Raw genomic sequence first — 22523 nt, 5'->3', positions numbered from 1 at the left:
CTAATACTTGGTTATATTGTTAGGAAAATGCTGACTCTAATTTTTTGTTGGCGTAAATCAATTTTGACGCTTATTTTTATTAAGCTTTCAGGGAGTTCATTTCTATAGTTTATGATTTTTTTTTTTTTTATTGTTGTGTTTTACGATGGGTAAGTTTTGCACTTTGAGATTGTTTCTCATTTGTGTAGCAAATTGCTTTGATCATTTGATGTATATCATTTACTTTCCAATTGATAATTGAAGTTCAACCCATATCGATGCATTATAACATAATTTATTCCTACAAAGTTTCGATAGTCAAATTTCTATAAGTTTTTTTTTTTTTTTTTTTTTTGTTTATGTCATAATATAAACTAAATTTGTATTATAATAAATAAAAATAAAATAAAAAATTATAATAAAAAATAAAAATAAAATATATAAAACTAAAAAGTTATTTAAGAGATGATATCATATAAAAATTTACAATAAAAAAACATATAAATACATTAAACTTGTATTCTAAATGTTTCAATTGAAACATGGAATACGATTTTCCGAGGAAATAAAGGTTGCAGCAAGAAAATTTACTCATGGCAAATTGCTAATGTACAAATTACATTTAGAATGCAAAAGGTAGTATAGGTTTAACCAAATGCAGTAAATTGATCCTTGGCCTATCCTATTGACATGTTAGGTACTATCGTAAATCAACAGATTACACTAAATTATATAGAATAATGAGTGGCGCCTTTTTTTTTTTTTTTTTTTTTCTGTTTATCGATTGGCAGCTTATTCCTAAGTGAGACTTCGTATATCCAAAATGTGGGCAAGATAGCTGGTTAAGCATGGTTTCAGTGATTTTCATCCAACAATCACATCACATACGTTTCTCGGAGATTAAAATTTTCCAGCTTGCATGTGGACCTTCACCTGTATCGTGTAGTGCATGCACCCATCCCAATGCAGTTGCTATTTCCTGAAGTTCACCCATAACAGATACTGAGTCCCGTATATATACACGTCCACCAGGTCTCAGCATCCGGTCCATCTCAAGCATGATGGTTGAGATATTACACCTACATCAACCAGATAAGGAACATGATAAACTGTACCGGAAGAATGTGTAATAACAAGTACTAAGGCACGGGCAAGAAAAAGGATGAATAATACCTCTTCTGCTCAACAGAGAAAAGACCTGCTGCATGCAATAGGTCATATGTTCTTGGATAAGTATCAAATGGCTCACACCTGAGCAAAAATTCACAACTATGAGTAATAATCAAGCAAAATCTCAAAGAAGCTCAGTTTTTAGGGAATCTACGAATTTAACTTCAAATATTGGTGAGAGAGGAAAGGTTCTGTCTTGCTCAAACCCAACATGGCGGCTTTCACAAAATACATCTGAGTAGTAATTTGGGTAATGACATCAAATGGAGACCCTTTTCTCATTCAGATAATTTTTAACTTATTAACCATTGTTCCATTCCAGTTGGATGAGGTCAAGCACAGCAGGTGCGTTATGTGAGCTGCAAAGCCTCATTGCAGTCTCACAAGCTACATACTTACTGTGCCCGTAGGATTCAAGGCCCAAAATAGTAGCTTCAAATATTTTATGTACGAGGGTAAATAGAATCTAGATATATGCTACAAAACCACCAAGCACATGATGTTCCAAGAAAAATTTAAAAACTAGAGTTAAGTGCAAATTGTCTATACCAGTCATGCATAACTCCCATAAGCCCCCGATCATAAATAACAGGCAAGGTGTTGAATCCACTAACAGGAACAACATTCATAACCCAGCAATCAATCTGCAGATCATGTAATGCTGCTGCAAACCTGTCAGAGTCATAAACAAAAATTACAAAATAATGCAATATTTTTTTACCATTCTTTTCAAAATAAAAAGCATTCTAAAATCAGAAAGGCTATGCAGTAACATGATATATAAGATGTTACCCTCCAAGTCCAGCTCTCATGTCCATCACATTACGTAGTTTCATATCTTTCCAGCGAAAAGCACGTACATAACTGTCTATTATTTCATTCCAATACTTTGACTCTGCTCTAAAGATTTCCTTTCTGGATATGTAGGCATCCATTTCTATGCTTTGGAGCCTGTCAGGTGGATAATGAAGACGTGCAGGCCATGTGCTAACATTAGAGCCATAACCATTCTCTGGCAATTGAGTGATGCAGGCCTTCAAATCAACATACCTGCAAATATCATAATGTAATTTGTTATGAGCTGTTCAACTTTAGCTAGTTAAGTCTCATTGAGCTTTTCTGCCAAATCGAAGTTTAAAGGAGCAGAGAATATGTGCAAAAAAAGGCAACAAGAAAGCACTCAGCTACAAATACTGCTTAAAAAGGAACATCATTCAAGTTTGTCAGAGACTATGGCTTTTCTCTTCCAGCATCTTTATTTACTTAATTGGTAGAGACTTAGCAAACTAATGGAGTTAATTCTCCTACCCCCCACTCCCCCAACTCCCTCAACTTTTTAATCACCAAGTCTTAACAAGTATCTATATAAACATTGTCTCAACTTTTTAAGCAGTTTGCCATGATCTGAAGAGCAATTTTTACAGAATATTGCAGGATAATGAGTCCCAAAAGATTGGTCCAGCAGTATATATGTTGAAATCATTTATGTAAGGTTTTCAGTATCATTTAAATGAGGTAAAGATATATGTATTGACGCAAGACATACCAAACATTGTCTGAATTATCATTGGGATCACAAAGGGGAGGTAGCACTCCTGTATCACGATTAAGATAGCAGCTATTGTTTAAAGGCTTCCGCCATATGGCAATATATCCCTCCTTTTTTACAAGTTCCCAACAAATGCGAGTAGTAAGATCCTCCATTTCTGTAGATAAATCAACTTACAAATGAAACTGAGCAATTGTAAGGTATCAATTTCTTAGTGCTGCAATATTATTGAACACAAGAATAGTTCATCAAGGTCTTATACATGCATTCATACCAGAGAATTTTTTTTTTCTTTTTCTATTTTTTTGTCTTTTTAAAAAGGATTAATCAATGCAAAGAATTTGAAGCATCTAAAAAACAGTATCAGGATTTCAAGCACCATAAAAAAAAGAAGTGAGGGAGGGAGGGCGAGAGAAAAGGCTGTAATAAACTTGACATGAGAGGCTACCTTTCCATTGCTCTTGTAGAATCTCTTCATGTTTATATACAGGCTGCGCGGCCCAGACAAAATATCCTCCAGCCCTTAGCATTCTGTTGGCCTCAAGAAGCAAAATTCCATCTTCATCATAGGCAAAAATAAAAAAGAAGCATCAACATCAAAGAGGTAAGGTCAATATGCAGCATATATATACACATATACATATAATAATATTCATAACTTACTGAGCATGCAAATAAAAACATGAGCACAAACAGATACACACCTGCACACATGCAATCCTAAACATTGAAAGATTTAGAAAGGCTCAAACAGCCACACTGGAATGCTGTTGGATGAATTTAAAGTTTATTATCAGGTTTTAATGGTCAAATATAGACAGCAGAATCTCAATCTGATGCCAATAGTTACTTTTCAAATATTTCAAGATGCAGTAGCTTTTTACTATCAGATATGTAAAAGAAAAACAAGCATACCATCACGAGTCCAATTGATTCTACATCTTGAACAATGTATCAAGTCAAAAGCCTGACTTGGATATAACAAGCGATGCGTAGCAAATACTGCAACCATGGCAGGCACTCCGCGCTCTAGTGCAAATTGAATTTGGTTCTCATGGACATCTTTTGGTGCTATTGATAGAGTGGTGACATTGTGTTGTAGAAGAAAGGCGCCAAAACTAGCAACACCACAACCAATATCTAATGCAACATGTATATGGTGGCCAAAAGAAATTTCAGGAACCATCTGCATATGGAGAGATGGTTATCAATGCCATGCAAAAAACAAATACTACTACCAAGTAGAGGTTGTGGAAAGCAGAAAAACCTGTGAAATCTGATTCAAGTATTGATCTGCACCATGAATAAACTGTGTTCCACCTCCTGGAAAAATGAACTTATCTTTTTTTATCGATATCCAATTTTGCCCACCTTTATCTTCAACCAGACGAGTATGCGGCACATTGCTGAACCAAACCTGCAATTAAAAGTCACAATTAGCCAAAAGAACCTTCAATGAAAATTTTCACAAGGTAAAATAGTTACCTTGAGATAGAGCACCAAAGAAGATTTTCATATCCAATTGTATTCATTGTAGAAGCAGCAAGGATAACCAGATAGGCAGATAGCTAATAGAAAATGTTAAAACTTTAAAACTATAAATTTCTAGGTGAGGGATATCACAATTTCATAATGCCTCTGTTCTGGGTAAATAGGAAAATAACAAAACTTAAAATCAAAGTGCAAGTCCAGGACAAAGTAAAGGTACATCTTCAACAGACAAAAATCTAAGTTGAAGGAAAATTACTGGCATAAGAACTAAGAAGTCAATGGCCACATATTTGATGAATTCAAGCAGTATCAAGCATCAATAACAATATCAATTCAGATGCCAGGGTTGCTTGCTTGTAGGTCAAAACTGACCTTTCTCTACCAATTTCATTGTGCTATAGCTATCATCTTTCATCAGAATAGTAGTTAATTAATTCCAATGTCAAAAGCTTGGGAGAATGCAAAGACGATTATCCCTTTAATAATCTCAAAGTTCCCAACCACACCAAATCAATCCGCACTGCATCTCTTTGGGGAAAATATGACAACTAAAACTAATCTTAGACAACTTCAGCGGCAATCTTGATGCACCTGGGAGATGTTATCAACCAGCCAATGCCAGTACTAACATAGACTCTCCTAATAATTTTTGTGCCAAGACTAGTACCCACTTTATGGTAGTAAACTCCACTAAACTTAAAAGTAGAGTTGCATAAACATACTGTTCATGAAATGTCTCCTTCTTCATACCATGATCAATCATCCAAGTTCACTAAACCCCTCTTGTCTACCTAGTTCAACAGCAGCTCTCCACGCACGCATTTGACAACCAACTTCTTAGCTACCCACGACCAAGCCTTTAACAACATCCTTCATACCCCAAAATCAAATTATTCAAAACCAGTCTCCAATCAAACTCCCATCCACACATTGTTAACTATCAAACTTCGCACCCGACCATTTGGCTCTTTGGTTGGTGCAACATCCCCTGCTTAGAGAGTAGGGTTAGAATCCCCCTCCCCCAATTAAAAAAAATATATATCAAACTTTCTATTAGAAAAACTAATTAATAGCAAATCTAATTTTTGAAAAAAAAACAAATCGTAAATAAATTATGAGAATTTCAGATAAAAGCTGACCTCATCACGACTCTGAGGCCACGGTATAGGACTCCGGTACCCTTCCGGCCTCGGAACCACACAATCCAACATTTTATCTTTTCGAGGACAATGCCTCTCGTATTTTTCCCCTTTTTCACCCTCATTAAACAGCTTAATCGCTTCCTTATTATCTAAACACGGTATATAATCAACTTTACTCGCCTCACACACCGTATATTTGTCAACCCTAGCCCTAACTTCACCATTACTCTTCTTCTTCTCCTCTTCCTCCTCTCCTCCTTCCCCGTTGCCGTCACTCAACTCTGTAAAAGCATTCGTGGAGTTCGAGTCTAGCTCCCCGATAGAGAATTCATCCGACATTGCCCCCGATTCGTCGATTATACCCGTCCTCCGAACCGCTGGCGGAAGCGGAGGCGGAGGCGGAGGAGGAGGAGGAGGTGGTGGTGATGGAATTGGAGGGGGTGAAAGCGGAGGCGAAATTTGCGGCGGTAGTGAGGAGTAATTGAAGGAGAAAGAAGAGAAAGGAGAGGAGGAGGAGGAGAAGTGAGTGGCAAGAAAAACGAGGGAAGCAGAAAGGAGGGCAATGGCTGCAAACTTAACGAACTTCGGGGTTTTAAGGATATCAGCTATCGCCGTTGATGATGATGCCGTGGCTGTTGTTGTAGTACTGATAACTGGGGCTGTCGGTTTCATTTTGTTTGTATTTGGGAATTGTCCTTTATTTTATTTTCTTATGAAATTGACGGAAAGCCCTGCGGGAAAGAAATGAGAGATTTGATTTGCAGAGAAACGGTTAAGGTTGCAGAGGAGAAGGTGAGGGTACAGGCCTCCGAGGTGGAATTGATTAGTAATTAATGTCAGTTGCTACGCAGGATAAGGGGTGGGAAGAAGAAGAAGAAAAATATGGCCAGCTTGCTATGTCACGTGCACTGCGTTCTTGTCGGGGGCCTTTTTCTACTTTTTTTTTTATTATTATTCTTCCTTTTATAGTTTTTAAATGTTTTTATCGCACATGTGATGTTAATGAATTAAAATGAAACACACCTCAAATTCCAAAATTATTTTAGATTCAGAGATTCTTAAATCCAAGTCTTTTGTCTTGGCACTATAAAATATAAAATCTGGGGAATATAAGCTGCTTCAACACTTACGTCAAGACGTGAATCCGTGGTTTCTTCAACGCCTAGCTAAGATGTCAGCTCGTTCCTTATTATCAAGATTATTTATTTAGCATTATTTTACTCAATTACTTCCCATTAGGATATTCCGGTTCGAATACGATTTATAGAATTCAAATAATAATTTTAAAGTACTTACTGTCTAAATTAGATTATAAATAATAATTTTTAGTTAATTTTATATAAATATATTTTTTTTATAATTAATATAATACTTATGAAAAGTAATTAATCTTTCTAACTAGGATTTTAAATTTTTATTTTTTTATTAATTAATTTTAATTTATTAATTTAATTTTCATCAATAATATATAAAAATTAATTTTATATTTAACTTAATCGAATATTTAATCGATATTGATATTTAACAAATAAATGCCTATGATATTTAAATACAAATTCAAGTAATAATTTAAAATTAAAATTAAAATATTTCAAAATTAACAAATATCTTACTTATGACATCCCTACTCCTAGGCCAAGGGTTCAGATTCATAGTCACCGCTAGTAGGTATCCTTTCCGGCTCCCTACATATTTTGGGCTGAACCATCCAAAACTTTGCAGGCCGACTGTCTTTCAGAATTAGGCTTCTTTGACGAGGAATTTTAAACAGGCCCAAGCCCTGATCTGCAATTGAAAATCTGAACCACTTAAATATGTGCCCACGGGCTTTCAAGTTTCACATCATTTGCCTCTTTTCTTCCCACAAAGTGCTTCAAAGTTTCATTGGGCCCAACAGTCTTGTAGACAAAATTCATTGCGGGTACCTAGATTTATTATTTAAGCTAAAACATTTCATTAATAAGAACCCCCACCATTAAAAGGACCCAGGAAGTCCAAGGATGGAGTGAGATTAATTCCAAATTTAAACCTAAAAAGAAATAACAACTAGATGCTTCCTTGATTGATTGTGACCTAATAATTGAGACATTAAATAAGAAATGATTACATCGTAGTTGAGAATAATATAATTTACATAGTTTATCGAAAAAATTGAGAGAGATAACCTCCCTTATAAATCTAATTCAAAAATATCATTTATTATAATTTTAACTATTTTTAGTCAATTTTTAACATAACTTGATAACAATGCCTTTTAAACAATTTCAGACAAATTAAAATGGTTTCGATTTTCTCTATCTGCCATCTAGACAAAAATTTCAAAATTAAATCTTGATTTCTCTCTCTTATCAAATACTATTTATCTCTCTTTCTCCCTATCCCAAAGAGTAGAGATGACATCAAGGTATATGTTGTTAGGTTCTTTGATTTATTGGTCTATATTCATAAAACTCCAAAGTTGAAGGGTTAAAATTGATTAGACATATTTGTAAATTAAAACACTGTATAATTATGACAACTTAAACTTAACTGAGAGCAAGCAAATCAATTAGTTATTAGGTATTGCATTACTAGTGTTTAGATATCGTGTCATTAGTTTTTAAGTATTACGTGACTTAATCATTGTGTTTTTTATTTTTAAGCATTGCGTAATTGATTTTTAGTCATTGCATGACTAGATTGTAGGCATTGCATGATTGATTTTTAAGCAATGCTTAAGCCACACAATATCTAAAAACTAGTCACGCAATGTCTTACAAACTAATTACATAATGCCCATCAACCAATCACGTAATGTCTAAAAACTAATCATGTAATACTTAAAAACTAGTCACGTAATACTCAAAAACCAGTTACGTAATATTTAAAAACTACCAAAACTATTGAATTTTATTTAATAAAATCAACAATTTCAAACAACACATCATATTCCATTTAATAATATAATCAACAAATGTGCCTATTTCGTGAAGAATGCTTAAAATGCTCAAAAGTTTTTCTTCATGTATCAAAAACCACTCTAAGATACTTAAAATGCTCAAAACGCTCAAAGATTTTTCTTCGTGTATAAAAAATCATTCCAAAATGTTTAAAGATTTTTCTTTCTGGTAAAAATACTCTAGAGATGAATAGTATAACGAGAAAAGCTCAAAAAATGTAAGTCAATTGAAAGTGCGAAACTAAACATATGGATTACTTTCATTAAGAATAATTTTGTTCAAAATTAATTTTTTTTAATTAAAAATAATTAAAATTATAGAAAGAACTATTTTTAAAAGCACCTTATTTATACAGGGTTTTTTTGAAAAAAAACCATAATTTATTCTAGTACAAAAAACCAAGGTAAAAAATGACACTAGACAACCAGCCGGCCACCACTTGTCTAATTTTCTTTTGTTCAAGTCATTAAGCATAGCAGTAAACTAACACGTATACTACTGGTTTGCCTATCCATATGCCAAGTTTGGCACCTACCAGTTACCACCACCACCATTTTCTATATACCAAGTAATTGCAACATCTCATTACCAAACTTCGGAAATTTATAAAAATCTGTGACACAAACCAAACCTGCCCATAGTGGTACCTACTTCACCTACTAGAAATAATAATTGCACCAGTTTCTGAGACATAGCAGGCACATACTTGTTCCGTGAACAAGAAAATGAGACAGGGGACGGGGCCTCTGCCTCTGGTCCTTGTTTCTTGTTGTCAATTTTAGTCTTCAAACCTTGCTCCTTCCGGGATCCATCCTCATGTGTTCCAAGAAAGGGGTAGTTCTTTCATATTTTCCTCCTTTCCCTTCCAAGTTGATTGCTGATTCAAACAACCAAGGTTTTCAACCGTAGAGAATCGTCTTAGAAGGTGTAAAAACGACATACTAAATGACTTACTTTAGTCTTCACATATACACATAGAGGCATGGTTTAAAAGTTGGAGGAAAAGGGCATTCAAAGGTCTAACATCGTGCCTAAGGTCGGACCTTTTCCCTTAGTAACAATATCCATGGGATCAATTGGCTTTCACTCAAATACCATAAGAAACCAACAACGTTGATGCCAATATCAGAAAGAAAAAATTGGTATGTTTCATATATATACACATACATGACCTTATTGTAAGTCAGTTTTGACCTTGATAAATTTAAAATACTTTGGTGGAAGTTGTTAAAAGACTTAAAAGGAACTTCGCAGAACATGCCCAAAGTACACTACCGTACAAGTCGTTTAGTCCTTTTTAATTAGTCGTCTGTATAAGTATTTAAAAGCATTTTTAATTCCATTGGTTGAAGGAAGATTTTTAACCGCCAATTTGGACCTGGTAGTCGTCCACCCATCCGTTAACATTTTCTATTTAATTTCGTAACAAAAGGGCATCTCTGAATTGTAATAACTAAAGTTTCATGCAAGTGGGTGAGAAAAATATGGGCCCACATTAATTTACTACAACCCATAGATAATTTTCAATGCGATGGGCAGAAAATTAATATAGTCAAGTGATGCCGCAGCAGAAGCAGCAGCAGCTTGGGTCGAGGTTTCTCAGAATGTTACCTTGCTGTTCTCATAAGCAAAACCTTTTCATGTCTAAACCTCACAATGCAATTTCCTTTCTACATTATTATACTACTTTTGGAGATTTCAGAATCAGAATACCGCAAAGGGCAGTTCCATTATGGGTGGGATTTGTGGTTACATTTTGTTTGGCGGTTAAAGATTTTGGACAAATATCTCAAGACTATGTTAAAGGTGATGGAGACTAGACAAGTAGACTTACAATGAATGCCACACGGAGTTGGAATTTTCCAAAGTCAGTCCATGAACTTTCTGGAACCTGCCAGAGCAAGTATTCTGGGTACATGTGTCAACCGCCTGAACCATATTAGGCACCGACTTTATGTCTTCTGTCCAAATTCACGTCTTTTCCGGCTCTCTTTTTTTAAGGTATTTGCGTTTTTGTGTTTTAAAAACTATTAAATGTTAGATGTATTCATAAATATATTTAATAAATGTGTAATATAATATGTTATAATTGACATATTTATTAAATGTGTTGGATTAAATCTTACAATATACAATATGATTAACATTATGAAAATTCATATGATTTATAACATGCATACACAAAATGATTAAATTAAAATATATACAAGTAAAATATGATTTTATTATTTATATTTGAATAGTTGGTTTATTTGTTGAAACATGATCTCTCTACTTAAAGAACAAAATTCGAATCCCTTTTTCTATGCCCAAAAGAAAAACATATATGATTCTATTATTCAAATTTATAATATAAAATTATAAATATTATAATATTTATCAAACATAATAAAATTTAATATAAATTAATATTAATCATCATAAAAATATTAATATTTACATGAATTAATAATAATTTTAACCGTAGATTAAACATATTTATACGACGAACATGATTAATAAATAAGTAATAAATGAAAACGTGATTAGTTAATTATATTTTACACAAATTAAATGAATTTGACATGATTAATTTAAATCTAAACCTGCTTAAACTTGTGTTGTTATTCATATCATGTTGACGTGTTATATACAAAATTACTAGATCTAGTATAAATGATGAACCACATATTAATCATATTGAAATTGAAAATAATAAGACATTTGGTGAGAACTTTAATGTACTCGTTTCCAATGCGTATCTGACCGTACCCTTAGTGACCAGTACATTGTACCATATCGTTTGAACAAAGTACCCTTAGATGTTATTTTGAAAAAGGAAAAGTGCCCTTACAGAGGAAGAAAAGTGAGGAATGATGAGGAGAAGAAAACTCAACAACATCATAGGGAAAATTTTGCTTAAAAATAGTTGCTAATAATACCGATGACAAGAAAAACACTTGATATATATTGACAAAGGGATGAGGGTGATGGTACATAATCATCATCATCATCAGCTCAAATGAGAACCAAAAGGCAATCAATAATCATGAACCTTCTCTGCACTTTCACACAATGGAATTAAGAAATGGTGTGCAACATCATGTTTTTGAATTCTTCAAAATCGACCATGCCGTCCAAGTTGGTGTCGTAGAAGCAAATCATGTTTCTGCAATCTTTGCCGCTGCTTTCATCCCACAAACCAAGTCTTACCAACACGCTTTGAAGCTCCTCGCAGGAAATAAAGCCATCGCCATTCAAGTCAAACACTTTGAAAGCCTTGACAAGGTCACTGTCTTCATCGGCTTGGATTAATCCATCCTCCTCCCCTGATCCTGCTGGCTCCATGTTCTTGCCATCATCGTTCTGGTTCGAGATAGAATCATAAAAGAACAAGAATTCATTGAAGTCGAGACATGGTTTTCCCACAAAGGACCCCAACTCCTCCAGGCTGAACTGCACTCCAATTCTCACCAGGAGCCAGTTGAGCTCCTCCAGGCTAACCAAGCCATCCCCATTCTTGTCAAGCTTCTCAAAAATCCGTTGCAAGTCGTTCTTGCTAAGGGGGGACATGTCGTTGGCAAAGAGAAAGTCACCATGAACATGAAATATCGATGCTTTGTTGTTGAGTGTTTCTTGCGCATACGATGACAGCATCCTGAGGGGGTTCGTTGTATATTTATATATGCAAATGGCTAACGGAAGTAGTTACGGTTTGTGAAATTCCAACTTTCGGAGAAGATGATTCAGGAAGCTCGCAAGAAATTTCCTAGGAAGATTATGATGGAAACAAATAAATGTATTACTTTGATTTTCAGAAGATTGAATTTTCTTTTCTGTTGAGGCAGAGATGAAGCAAACACAACATTATATATGGGCTGGGGATCAGTAAATGAAAATTTTGTCTTCTGATCCCTATCCCAATCGTGGTCGACGTGCCTCATGTCCCTTTCATTGACTATCGATGGTTGTCTTTTTTCGAAAGTCGTTTGTTTAATAGACTTTAACACAAGAAAACTATGAATCTTACAAAATATCAATTATTTTCTTGAAAAAACTAGAAATTTCTTTGAGATAAATTTGCCACATATCTTGCTACATACAGTTGCTTTTTTAATGTAATTTAAATTAATATATATATATATATATATAAATTTCTAAACTATTAATAAAAATTTAAATAAATTCTTATTCTTTATTTCATTCAATTAAATTTTTATATTTTTATTTTAAACTAAATAAATCTTTATAACTAAAAACTGTTATTATTTAAAACACTAATCATTTTATATCACATATAATTTTTTAAAACATTATATCTTAAGAAAACTAGACTTTTCAAAAAAAAAAATATCTTAAGAAAACTAGTAGACTTGTGTTAAGGCATACAAGGAAGTCAAAATCTTAACTATTGGAATTAAAAACTTTTAAAATCTTAGATATTTGTTCTTTTAAAAAGAAGAGCAGGATTCATATGATATTGAAAAAATTATTTCCTTGTAAATTTGTAAAAACCCACCAAACTTTTATGTAGACATAAAAGAAATTTTAATTCACCTATATAAAAAACAATTATGCTTCAATTATTTGTTTTCTTTTCTTTCTTTTTTTTTTTTTTGTTGTTTTATCAATCATCATTCTAATATTCTGAGGGAACAAAAACTTGGAACGTGCATTGGATGATAATAATAAATTGAGATAATCATGATGGCGTGCCCAACCATTAGCAGTAATAATCCAAAAAATGACTAACAAATGTGCTAATAAAGAATGTCTTTGGTCTAGCTGTTCCTAGACGGAACACGTGTCTGGACCATGCATACCTAATTGTTATGGACCATAAATTTCCACCACCCGTACTTTGTTAAGGGGCCACATGGTCGGCTGTAGCCTTGGAGCCGAAACCTATGTGCCCTGAGACATATCCATTCCTCCCATTGTTTGAGTGTAGAAGTTGAATTGTTGATGCAGGCGCCATTTGAAAGGCATGAAAGGCCAAGGAAAAACCTATCTTGATAGAGAGAAATGGGAAATGTATACATTAATTTACCAAATCTTTCTCCTGGTTTTAATCTTTGCATCAGCCTCAGGTTTTTTTTTTAGAATAATAAATATTCAATTTTTCTTATTATTGTGAAAAAGTGTGTGATGCAAATATACAAACATATTTACACTCAAATATTTAATTCATTAATTAATGTATGAACTCTTTATCTAAAAAATAAAATTCTAATCTCTTTCTCAATTAAAAAAAAATAATGCAAGTCTATTTAATTGGCAATTTAACAAAGTTTTTCTGGGCAAGCATATCAGCCCCACCCCCACACAGTTATTGCATTAAATAGCTCCAAGGTTCACGCCACTCATTGACTGAATGGTAGTTGCCAACAGCCTCTAAACGTCGGCCACAGCTGATTTCTTTCTGGTTTTTTGCGTATGGAAAAAAAACTTGAACGTGAGAGCCATAATGATACAGGTCCCCTGCAACCCTTCTCTATATCCAAAGGCCACTTTGCCGACATATATCTTCTAACAAATTAACAGAAATTAATCTAGGTAAGGAGTTAATATGAATGGGCTGCATTTTTTATAGATGCAGCACTGTAAACTCCTGCAGCAAAAATGGCAGCAGGAGGGTTTACTCTCATCACTTCACTTTGATAAAAGAAGCAATCTGCATGAACTAGATTGCTTCGCTGACATTTATCTCACCACTCTTTTCTGTCACTAAATATCAAAAGGCCAAGGCATGCAAGAAATAAGCATCTTATTCAAATGTAAGAAAGTTTTATTCCAGAATAAAAACATTGAAGAGTTGACAAAGAGGGAAGGTTTGAATGATGGCGAGGGTAATATATCATACAAAATGTCACCACCCTCTTAGCTCATTATTCCAAGAACATTACTTGCTAAACCAACTACCTTTGATAATAATACAAGTTACTGAAGGAAAGAGATTTATTCCTGCTATGAACCAACTAGTAATTGCCAAATTACAAAAAAAAAAAAAAAGAATTGCTGTGTCTCTGTTTATGTTCAACTTCACGGCTTTAAGCTATACTTTCCTGGTTCGCCGTAAGTTTTCTTCAATTGCTCAATTTTGTTGATTTTGAAACCCCTGATCCTCAGTTCCTCTGGTATTGCTGTATCTTTGTAGTCAATGCTCTCAAGAAGCCAGCCCTTGTTCTGTATTGATCCTTCTACTTTTACCTATTTCCAAAACCATGCTATTATGAAATAGTTCTCCAACTGAACTAAAAGATTGAACCCCAAACTGAAGTTTCCTACAAACATACAAAAAACTGTCTTCCACATTTTCAAGCAGAGAAGAGTCGCATACTCAATATAACAAATTTGATCCCTGAGCTAATAATGATAATGGCTAAACTAAGTGAATAATGAAATGACAGGTCATGATCAGGTATGAATTTTCGAACAAGAAGATGCAAGAAAATTAAAGTCATGAAAGTCAACATATTTGGGAACAACATCTCTTATGATATTCCAAAATATGGCACCAAACTAAGATATAAATAGAACAATCATGGTACTTATAGACAACGCTTAAAACATCCAATTGTAACAACCAACAAATCTGTTAAAGTTGTTGCAAAAGAGTGCAAGGAAAAAGACCAAAAAATTAACAGATTAAACAATAGCATGCATCTACTATCAATTTATTATGGCATACCTCTGCACCATCAACAGAGTCAACAATAAGAGCTCCATCCAAGGATAGATCTTCAAGAAAAATATCGCGGCCCTTAAGGGCCATGGTAGACCTTTGAGAAATGGAGCAACTTCCACTAACTTTGTTTTTGATATCAGAAAAAGTTAGCCCCCATTTAGGATTCCACGTAACACGTGGCCAAACATCCACCTCTTGCCCATTGAAAACCTGTTGCACTGCATCCACCACTTGGACACCAGCCTAGCACACATATAAAAATTGGAAACCAAAAGGTTCAACAATAAAATGAGGGATAGAATGAGAGAGTGAGTAAAAGATTTTAAATAATGAGACAGATTCTAGATTCTAGCACTTGAATTTAGCAAAAGAATAACATGATAACCTTTTTAAGGATGAGACTGTTTGCACGATATATGGCCATTTCTCCAGAAGTTGCACTGTGATATGGGTTCCCTTTTGGTACCTTAATCAAGGTTGAGCAAACATTAATAACTAGAATCAAAATGACAAATTATGCCCAGAACATAAACTCTGAATCACAAAGGACAACAGATGATCATGATTATAAATATCCAAATTGGAGCCTTGGTTCTAAGGTAGATAAAGAATATGCAGCCTAACGGTTGCCTTACTTGAAGATTAACCAAGAACAGTTTAAAAGAGACAAAAAGTGAATTAGGCACACGAATGGAGCTGAAAGATATTATAATGATCACCACCATCTAAATAACTTTAGCACATCCCTTGAAACAACTCTATATTTTTTCAAGCGTGAGGACTGGATTTAAGAAATGTAATGAATCTAAAAGGAACTGATGCACTTATTTGACACAAGTCACAACAAAATAGTTCCTATTAGAAGTTGTGGCAAAATAATGCTAAATAGGATGATTAGGATTTAAATCTGTATGATGCAAGATAACTAAAAGAAAAACTTAAATGATTAACTTTGAAATAGATTCCTGAAAGAAATTACACAACAAAATCTAGATCTGATAGCTTTTCAATGTTGTGATCTCCACAGAAGAACTTATTATACTGCCACCCCATTTCGTATTAGACCAATCAACACCAGAAATCCTGGATTTTCTATTTATCAACATGCTACATTGTTATAATTGCAAAAAAGACCCTGTTAAACAGAGAAAGATGGAGTACAGGAATTATTAAAATATAATTTCACCTTAGCAGCATCCTCAGGGTTGTTTTTCACAGGTGCATAAGCAAGCCATGTATCCATCACCTACACAACCATATTATGTCAGGTTTAATTATGAATAAATATTTAATAACAGATTCTTTAACAGAATGACAAGAGAAACAGGTTCCTATCAGATAGGAGATAGGAGGTATCAAGACCAAAAAGTTTAAGTGCAATTACTGGAAAGGGTTGAGACCACCGATTACCGTAAATCCAACTCTTGCTGTTGGAGGCAATGTTTTAGGATAGTCTTGCATCATGCACTCCAGTCGAGTTGAGGATTTAAATGATGTTTTGCTAGCATCCTTATACCTGCAGTAATATAGGACAAAACAGATGACATGGTCAAGACTCACTTTCTTCTGTACAAGGGACTAAATACACAAAGTCCATAATTAATGTCTTGGGACATCAACAATATGATAAAATCAGATCAAGTTGTTGAAGAATTTCCCAAAATGATTTGGAATCAATTGAATCTAACTTCTTTACTAGCTAGGAAACTAACAATAAAAGGAGCTTAATTGTCTCATTATCCTAACTGTTTCAAGAACTGGAAGAAATTTCCCACAGCAGGCAAATTCTAAGAACAATGTACAATACTTAGATGTTTGCACTAGCCACCCATGAAAATTCAACAGATGATGCCAATGAGATTACCATTTATTTCAAAATTTTCTGTTATGCTACATTTTTCCCAGAAATTCAACTTAATTCCTCTTGCTCACGTTGCTTCATATGGCATACATGCTTTGAGGTTTTAAAAATAATTAATGAATTCAAAAAGAACTTTAAACTGTTTATTTCAGAATCTTGTTGCAAGCAATACGAAGATGTTAAATCATCCATAAAGCATAACATTAACAAGTTTCAATCATAATTAGCAAAAAGAAAAAGAAGAATTACTTGGGGTTAACAAATTCCTTAATAGCACCCCCTGTTTTTGACAGCTCCTCAATGTATGGACCAAGCTCCAAAATCAGCTGTAAAACAGAACCAAAAAAGAACAGGAAAGGGAGGGGAGAGCAATTAGACAAAGAATGGAACAGTTCCCACATATGGATACAAAAAATCAGATCAAATTTCATAAACATCATCATGATGACAACGGCATTTTCATCAGTAGAAAAACTTTGTAATGTTTGGTCCCTTTAACCACATTGCTTACATAAGTAAAGAATCCTTTATATAATCCCAACCCTAGACATCCCCCCAGAACTAAAACATCTAAATAATGCTTTTGAGCCAGAAAAATTACTTGGTTTATATTTCCTGGGAAAGGAGAATAGCCTGTCTCACAATTAACATCTCCATCAGGATGTCCAGTGGCTCTAAGCAGAGGATCAAGCTGATTGTATTCGACATTGATCACCATCGATCTCCCTGAAGTCAATTTCAATAGCATGCAGTGAAGCATAAATCATAGTGCAATTGAGGCCTAAAACACCCACTATAGCATAATTGTATCATTTATAACTGATATATCTAAGAAAAGGAAAAGAGGGGTGGGAGGGAGAAAAAGAGGCAATTATGCACTATAATACATCGTCAATTAACATGAACAAGCATAAAAAGCAAAAGTGACCTGAAGAAATCAGAATTAGTGAAGTGTAGACCCTCTTTTAGTTTTATGTCAAAGTCTCTATAGAAATAGGTCTCTAAGCAAATACACTCACATACAATTGGCAGTTCTAGCTTTGAAGAATTAGAGGGAGAGTTTCACATTTAAATACCATCACTGTGAGTGAGTCTGGTAATTCCTCCAATAGCTTCTTTTGCTTTGCGTTGAACGGCAAGAGAGTTGACATGGTATTGTTTAGTAGCACTGACTCCCAGTGATGCTGGAATTGCCTACATTGAAACAGTAAAATTTTATTTTGAAAAAACAATTTTGCACAATTAACACAAAAAAACTATGGATGAAATGATGGAAATTTTAGCAGTTAACCTTGAAGAGGAGTCCATTTGTGTCTTGGAAAAAGAGAACCCATCTCAAACCAGCATCACGCCTAGCAAAATGTGATGATAAAAGTATGAAAAGAAATATAAAAAATTATCCATTAAACCAATTACCAGGAGTGACATTTGAAATTTTTTTGTGCTATGTAACGGATGTAGATAAATGGTTGAGATAATTAAGAGCAAGGAGAGTTAGAAAACAGATTATTTATAAGTGTATGGTAGATAGATTACTAGCTTACTCACATGGTTGTTGTCAGTTTGTTTCAATGCAATATATTAACGTGGGATAGAAACCAAAACTTGAGTCATACTATCATAAAGACAGCCAAGGGCAAGAGCAGAATGCATATAAGGAGTTTCCATGAAATAAAGAGATAAGTTTACAACTACAGGCAACATATAAAAGTAAACTTGCAAAGGCATGCAAATAAAATTCAAGTTTCCAGAGTTTAGAAGCAACATAAGCATTTGAGACGTACCATATGTTCAGAAGGCCGCTAGAATAAAGAAGCGAGTGCACATCACCATGGCCATGAGGTTTTGTCTAACAAGACAAGGAAAGGTTTATGAGAAGAACCTAAAGTTTTATGACTAAGAATCTATCCATTGCCTTGTGTACAGCACTTACCTGAATTTTGTACTTGTTATGAGGGTCCAAAGCAAGCCTAGCATCATTATCATCTACGCATGCAACTTTTTCCTGCAAGTATATATGGCACTTGACATAATGCAACTTAACAACAGCTTTCACCAACAACACACAATGAGTGATTACATACCTGCTTAAGAAGTTTAACTTGAGTAGGTTTCATCCCAAAATAAGAATTTGATTCTAAAAGCTCCAATGTACGGGCATGGGTGTCATCTGATGTCATTATTACAAAAGGAATCTCCTTTTGACATGCGCCTAAAATTTAAAGAGAGAGAGCAATGAAGTTAAGAGATAAAAAGAGCTAATAAGTTTAAAAATGAAATAAACATTATAATGAATTTTACTAAACAAAGGGTTGGACATTAACTAATATTTCTTACTTATTGAGGCAAATATGTTGACATGAACACTTCTATCTTGTAAAAGTATGAAATAGTTCAGCTTGCTGAACTAGGGAGGTTGTTTACAAAGTATTTAATTGCCTCAGGTGGCTTAGATAATTGCACCTAGAATATAGCTCAAGCAGATACTGAAAACAGATATTCGTTGTGCCGTTTTACCCAGAGGAACTAGTCCAGGTGAGAGCTTCCTTATATGGATACGCTCATTTGCTATTGTTGATTACTGCACATATAAGCAAGAAATTTAACTAGATAGAAAACATTACAGTCTAACTTGGAACTCATTTCAACTCGATCATTCTATCATTTTTCACACTTTCTTGAAAAGTGGCTTTTCTGATGATCGCTATAATATAAACCTAAGTTCATCCAGGTGGCTTTCTCTCCATGGTTTGTGCACTAAGCAATTTCTCATGCATATCGACTAGTGAAATTGCCTACTCTGAGCTGCTCAGTAATTTCCCATTGGCTGCTGCCATCATATACTGAAGGACAATGACACTTAATCTTCCTTGATCACATGGAGGAGCAAAATTAAAACGACTATAGAATATGGAAGACTCCTAAAAAATAAGATGCCATACGAACCTTTTGTGAGCCTACTACTAGCTTCCTGAAGAGCCAGAATATGCTCAATGTAGAGTTGTAAGAAACATGTTCCAGTTGTGGTCTCTGCTGGAAGTGCAACCTACAAGGTGTAAACATAGCTAGTCAATTTTTTTTTTGAGGGAGCAAAACTAGTCAAGGTGTTGGAACTGGTTTAATCAAATATGTGGTTAACCCTCTTTAAAAAATAAACATAAAAAAGCATCTTTCCACTGTGCAGACAACCATGAGTACAGGATCTTTTGCTGGAACACACGCTTCACACCAAAATATCAATCAAATATATTTCAACTACATAGATTTGTGCAGTTTTTATGAAGCCAAAGAATTGAAATTAACAGGATAAACAACATATTAACTGTCAGTCTATAGGTAATCTACCTTAATTCCATTGTATCCAAGACGTTCCCCAAGTCCACCTGCAACAAGAACAAATGCTGCATTTTGGGCTTCTTTGATGCCTACCTCCTCAAATTTGATGAAATTTTCATCACCAAAAGAAAGAATTTCTCCAGTTGGAACCTGCAAAATAATTCACTGTATTTAAGAAAAAGTTGCAGAGAAGGCAGTGGAGAGAAGGACATGATACAGGGTAAAGAAAACTTGATATTGATGTCAATTTACATTAATATGAATCGTGTCAATATAAGAAAATGGATATTGATTAACATCATAAAAAAATAGTATAAAAAATCAAGTTTCCAAAGTGAATGACTAATTCGTTACCGAAGGTGTGAAGCCATCATAAGGATTCTTCCCTGCTTTTGAGTCCGCCAAGAGCTCCCTAGCGGTTTTAATATACGATGCCAAACCCCCTGGATAGCTCGAATTTAGCTTAGCCACCTAGAAAGAAACAAATCCACTGCATAAAACTCTAAGATAATAGTAAATAAATATTCACTTGAGCACAATTCAAACATATCCAAAACAGCAGAGAAAAGAAAAATAAAAGTCCATCCTTTTATGGCCTTGATTTTTTTTTTCATTCATAATTTTACTGCATTTACCGAAAACAAATAAAAATACAATTTTGATAATTAAAAAAAAAATAAATCACAGCAGAGTTCGGTAGAATTCCATAGCTTCAAAAAAAATGCGAAACCTGAGCAAAAAAAGCTTTCTTTTGGTCGTCCTCGGCGCCAGGCTCTGCCCAATGCTGAAACAAATGGCTCTGTCCCATCTTTAACAACATCTTAGCCAATTCAATCTGCCAAAACAACCAAACAAAGCACATAATTAACATACTCGTATATCAATATGTATATATTCGAAATTTTTTTTAAAAAAAGGTACGGAATCAGGGACATGCAAGACCTGATCCGGAGAAAGGAGGTGGAGATTCTTGACAAGATTAGGAGGCCAATCTCCCCCGTTGATGTTGAGGTTGGAGAGAATCTCTGCCGCCGCCAAAGCCATTCTCGCCGGAATTTTTTTTCAAATAAAAAAGAAAAGAGAAAAGAAAGGTGTGAAGAAGAAGAAGCAGCTTGACCAGAATTTTACGTAAATGGAGTCCAAAACGGAACTTAACTTATCATGTGAAGTGGAGGAGGGAGAGAGAGAGAGAGAGAGAGAGAGAGGAGGGGGAACTGAGAGGAAGAGCAGAGAGAATGTCGCCTCGAATGATGGTGACCGACAACCGGATATTACCGGTTACCAACCGTTAGTTTATATGGGCCCCACCAGCCCACAGTCTAACAGCTCTACAATCACGTAACGTACGCCTGCCAACTGATTTGCCCTTTTTTTTTTTGGCCTTTATTTTAATGAATTTTTCTTTTTCGTTTATTAGTCATCATCAGATAATCATTTACCAAAAAGACAAACAACAACAATCAAACTGAAAATTATTTTGTCTAATCTAATTTAAGAGAAAAGGTTGGAAAGTAGGCGTAGCTTTTCCGGATCTTTTCTATCTAGGCTTTTTCATTAGGAGCAGTTTTTTCACAAAAAATAATGAAATTAAAAAGTAATGATAAACTTAAGAGTCCCAATTCAATAAAAAGATAAATTTAATTATTATCATATTTTTAAATATTTTTGTTTGTTGTATTCAAAAAATAAAAGGAAAATTTGTGTACCCTTCCCTATTAAAGTGCTAATGTTAACTGTTTGAATTTTAAAATATATAGATCAAGAGTGCTCATTTGGATGGTTTGATTAAAACCCAAATTAATATTTTTCTTAATCAAAAATCAAATTGAAATTATATATAATCGAAACATAACCGATTGAATTATTTTGAGTAATTCAGTCTAGTTACACAATTTAATATAATTAATGTTAAATTCGTGATTTTAGTTAGAAGTAAAAAGGCTAATTGTTCATAAATATCAAAATTTTATTCTAGCAATTAAAAATTTAAATAATTAATTAATTTAAGTTTAACATCAAACTAATTAAAAATTTACGAACTCCAACATTTATAGAGCATATATTTAAAATCACATTCTAAATTACTAATTCACAATATTAACACGAATATAAGGAAATCCAAGAAAAATCAAATACCCAAAAAAAAAATTACATTCATAGTAAGTCAATAACTCAAAGGAGTATAGAATTTATGCATCTAACAAAAATTAAAATTATAAATGTTCCGTAATTATTAATAAATGTTTTTCAAACTTTATTCAAATGCTTTTACACTCACCAACATCACTCAATTAAGTTTCTTCATATAATATAATATATATATATATATAATTATAATAAGTGATTAATCAATATTTTGGATATTTGTGTTAACCGAAAATCGAATTAT

At 33.9% G+C, this 22523-nt stretch overlaps 3 protein-coding genes across 5 annotated transcripts; all 3 read right to left on the bottom strand.

The window, feature by feature from the left end:
* Positions 1–551: 551 nt before the first annotated feature.
* On the bottom strand, positions 552–6256 carry LOC18592426 (S-adenosyl-L-methionine-dependent methyltransferases superfamily protein). The gene is made up of 9 exons (XM_018126158.2): positions 5329–6256; positions 3966–4115; positions 3614–3884; positions 3147–3257; positions 2696–2855; positions 1942–2199; positions 1699–1821; positions 1153–1230; positions 552–1058 (listed from the first exon to the last, which is right to left on the bottom strand). The coding sequence occupies exons 1-9, from the start codon at positions 6001–6003 to the stop codon at positions 860–862; spliced, it is 2025 nt and encodes a 674-aa protein (XP_017981647.2). The 5' UTR covers positions 6004–6256; the 3' UTR covers positions 552–859.
* A 4938-nt stretch (positions 6257–11194) lies between these two features.
* Positions 11195–12098, bottom strand: LOC18592425 (Calcium-binding EF-hand family protein). The gene has a single exon (XM_007019176.3). The coding sequence runs from the start codon at positions 11904–11906 to the stop codon at positions 11331–11333; it is 576 nt and encodes a 191-aa protein (XP_007019238.3). The 5' UTR covers positions 11907–12098; the 3' UTR covers positions 11195–11330.
* A 1918-nt stretch (positions 12099–14016) lies between these two features.
* USP (UDP-sugar pyrophosphorylase) lies at positions 14017–21369 on the bottom strand. Of its 3 annotated transcripts, none has more exons than XM_007019174.3 (17): positions 21077–21355; positions 20865–20969; positions 20489–20605; positions 20144–20284; positions 19745–19844; positions 18883–19010; positions 18732–18803; positions 18583–18647; positions 18090–18150; positions 17875–17992; positions 17400–17524; positions 17048–17124; positions 16348–16453; positions 16124–16183; positions 15323–15403; positions 14941–15180; positions 14017–14459 (listed from the first exon to the last, which is right to left on the bottom strand). In XM_007019174.3, exons 1-17 carry the CDS (start codon positions 21176–21178, stop codon positions 14292–14294), a joined length of 1866 nt encoding a protein of 621 aa, XP_007019236.3. In that variant the 5' UTR covers positions 21179–21355; the 3' UTR covers positions 14017–14291. The 3 variants fall into 3 exon arrangements, with proteins under 3 accessions (XP_007019236.3, XP_017981700.2, XP_017981698.2); XM_018126211.2 differs by having other exon boundaries at positions 14348–14533; positions 21077–21369; XM_018126209.2 differs by having other exon boundaries at positions 14348–14551; positions 21077–21368.
* Between the last annotated feature and the right edge of the window lie 1154 nt (positions 21370–22523).

The sequence above is a fragment of the Theobroma cacao genome, chromosome 8 (assembly GCF_053813885.1).
Source record: "Theobroma cacao isolate CCN51 chromosome 8, ASM5381388v1, whole genome shotgun sequence".
Classification (NCBI taxonomy): domain Eukaryota; kingdom Viridiplantae; phylum Streptophyta; class Magnoliopsida; order Malvales; family Malvaceae; genus Theobroma; species Theobroma cacao.
The sequence above is the reverse complement of the archived record's forward strand: the minus strand, read 5'-3'. Positions and strand labels throughout refer to the sequence as shown.